The 2,324-nt window shown below is 44.1% G+C and overlaps 1 protein-coding gene across 1 annotated transcript; it reads left to right on the top strand.

The window, feature by feature from the left end:
* The first annotated feature begins 261 nt into the window (after positions 1-261).
* LOC117270150 (phospholipase A2-like) lies at positions 262-1,323 on the top strand. Its single transcript, XM_033647640.2, has 4 exons — positions 262-359; positions 469-616; positions 706-839; positions 958-1,323. Exons 1-4 carry the CDS (start codon positions 287-289, stop codon positions 1,074-1,076), a joined length of 474 nt encoding a protein of 157 aa, XP_033503531.2. The 5' UTR covers positions 262-286; the 3' UTR covers positions 1,077-1,323.
* The last annotated feature ends 1,001 nt before the right edge of the window (positions 1,324-2,324 follow it).

Genomic DNA, 2,324 nt, shown 5'->3' with positions numbered 1-2,324 from the left:
AATAGAACAACAACAGCTTTCAATTTACCCAAGATAGGCGTTTTAGGCCTTAGCCCGGTCAGCTCTAGTTTTGACAAAACATCAAACACAAAACTCAGAGTTCAGAAACTTTCAGGGTGAGAATTTCATCTGCTTTTACATGCTGCTTTGTGTTTGATGTCAGTGTGTCAGTGGTCAGAATCCAGAGCTGTGTGACTCTGTGTGGTATAAACAGCTGACACACTACCTCCCAAGGTCTGATACTTGATATAAAAACAGGACCTGATATTAGAGTGACAGCTACTCTATGACTTGCCCTCGAACTTACAGGATGAATAGCCTCAAGGCTCTGACTCTCTTGGCTGCGGGCCTCTCTGTTGGTGAGTACAGCTTGACAAAATCTGGCATCTGTATGCAGGGTGTTGAATAAATGCATCTTTTAATAGAGGATAGATATAGATCTGATTGTGTCTGCTTATTGTGCTTCAGCCCAGTCATTGGAGTACAAGGCACTAAACCAGTTCAGAGCTATGATCCTGTGTGTGATGCCTGATAGCTGGCCTGTTTTTGACTACGCCGACTACGGCTGCTACTGCGGAAAAGGAGGCTCCGGCAAACCTGTGGATGATCTGGACAGGTCGTAGTTTACTCACTGTTTTATACGCAGACGACATAAAAAGTCCAGTTTGTTTATAAGGCCTCATTTGGCTTTTTTTTGACCTGCAGGTGCTGCCAGGTGCACGACCAGTGTTACAGTGATGCAACACAGCACCCTGACTGCTGGCCCATCATTGACAATCCCTACATCGAGCTCTATCACTACAGCTGTGATGAGAAAAACAAGAAGGTCACCTGTGGCGGTGAGTACACCGAAACAAAAGGATTTTCCTTGCGTTACTGTTACGAATCCGAGTTTCTTTACCTCAAAGGAATAGTCTTTGGGTAGTGACAGTGTGCTCTCTGCTTTATCCTCCTCAGAGAAAAACAACGAATGTGAGATGTTCATCTGTGAGTGTGACAGGAAGGCCGCTGAGTGTTTCGCCAGGTCACCTTGGAACCCTGAACACGAGCACCTGCCCAGCGACCAGTGTCAGTGAAGACAGCTAAAATGAAGTGGGAGATTGATTTGTTAATTTCTTAACGATCCTTAAATTTTCAGGTAGACCTTATACATTCACACATGCACACATCATGATTTCTGTATGGGAGTAAACAATGATTTTGGTGACCTTTAACCATCAACTATCCCCTGCACTTACTGATTTACTGCTGCTGGTTTTCTAATTGTGAAGATATCCTAATAATAAATAGCCTGGGAACCACAAATCTGCACGCTCATGTTTTCTTTTATGGGATGGCTACCAATCGGAAGGTTGGTTGTTTGATCCCTGGCTCTTGCAGTCTACATGTCGGAGTGTCCTTGGGCAAGACACTGAATCCTAAATTGTATAGGATGTTGCCCCACTGTGCCCATGGTGTGTGAGTGTGCATGAATGGTTTTCTGATGATGAGCTTCGGCCACCAGTGTATGAATGTGAGTGTGACTGGGGTGAATGTAAAGCACTTTGAGAGGTTGCACAGACTAAAATAGCACGATATAAATGCAGTCCATTTACCATTTACTTGCTCTGGTAGTAGTGGTGCCGCCAAGGGAGGGGCAGGGGTGGCTACATCCACTGCCCTTCACTCACAATTTGCCTATGGGAGGCCTTTTACGCAAAAGGATGACAAGCCTATTTGAAGAACAGTGAATCACCTAACGTGTATATACAGATGTGTAACACACAGAAAAAGGATAGTTGTAGTAGACATAGTTTTCAACTAACCCATAGATTTCAACGATGTGTCATCCCAATATTTTCAGTGTTCCCGTCTGGCCACCCTTACGAAAAGTTTCTGGGGACACCACTGACTGGCAGATGCATCTGGTGCCCGTCTAATGGCAAAAATGGCAGTGTGGTTTACAGACATATTGATGCTACACCATCACAACTCATCTCTACACACTGTAGTCTGTTTTACCTTAGTACATTGCTTGCTCAGTGCTACGATTGGTTATAGGGCCATCAAAGTGCCTTCAGAGACATTTCGGTCTATGGCCATTGATAATGCCCCTTGGAAATCAAAGATGAACTGAGAACTTTAGAGATTAATACCTCATCCTAGTTTGCCTATGGCAGAAATCTAATAATTTGAACCCAAACCATGATTTTTCTCCTAACCTTAACCAAGAAAGCTCTCTGGCAGGAAGCCATCAAGGCAAACATCTCCCAACAGCGTGCAGTGAGAGTTTTTCTGGCAATTTTTGGACACCTGGACAATTTTTTGTGCTCAATCCACCTTCA

Source organism: Epinephelus lanceolatus, chromosome 19 (genome assembly GCF_041903045.1).
Source record: "Epinephelus lanceolatus isolate andai-2023 chromosome 19, ASM4190304v1, whole genome shotgun sequence".
NCBI classification, from domain to species: Eukaryota; Metazoa; Chordata; class Actinopteri; order Perciformes; family Serranidae; genus Epinephelus; species Epinephelus lanceolatus.
The sequence above is the reverse complement of the archived record's forward strand: the minus strand, read 5'-3'. Positions and strand labels throughout refer to the sequence as shown.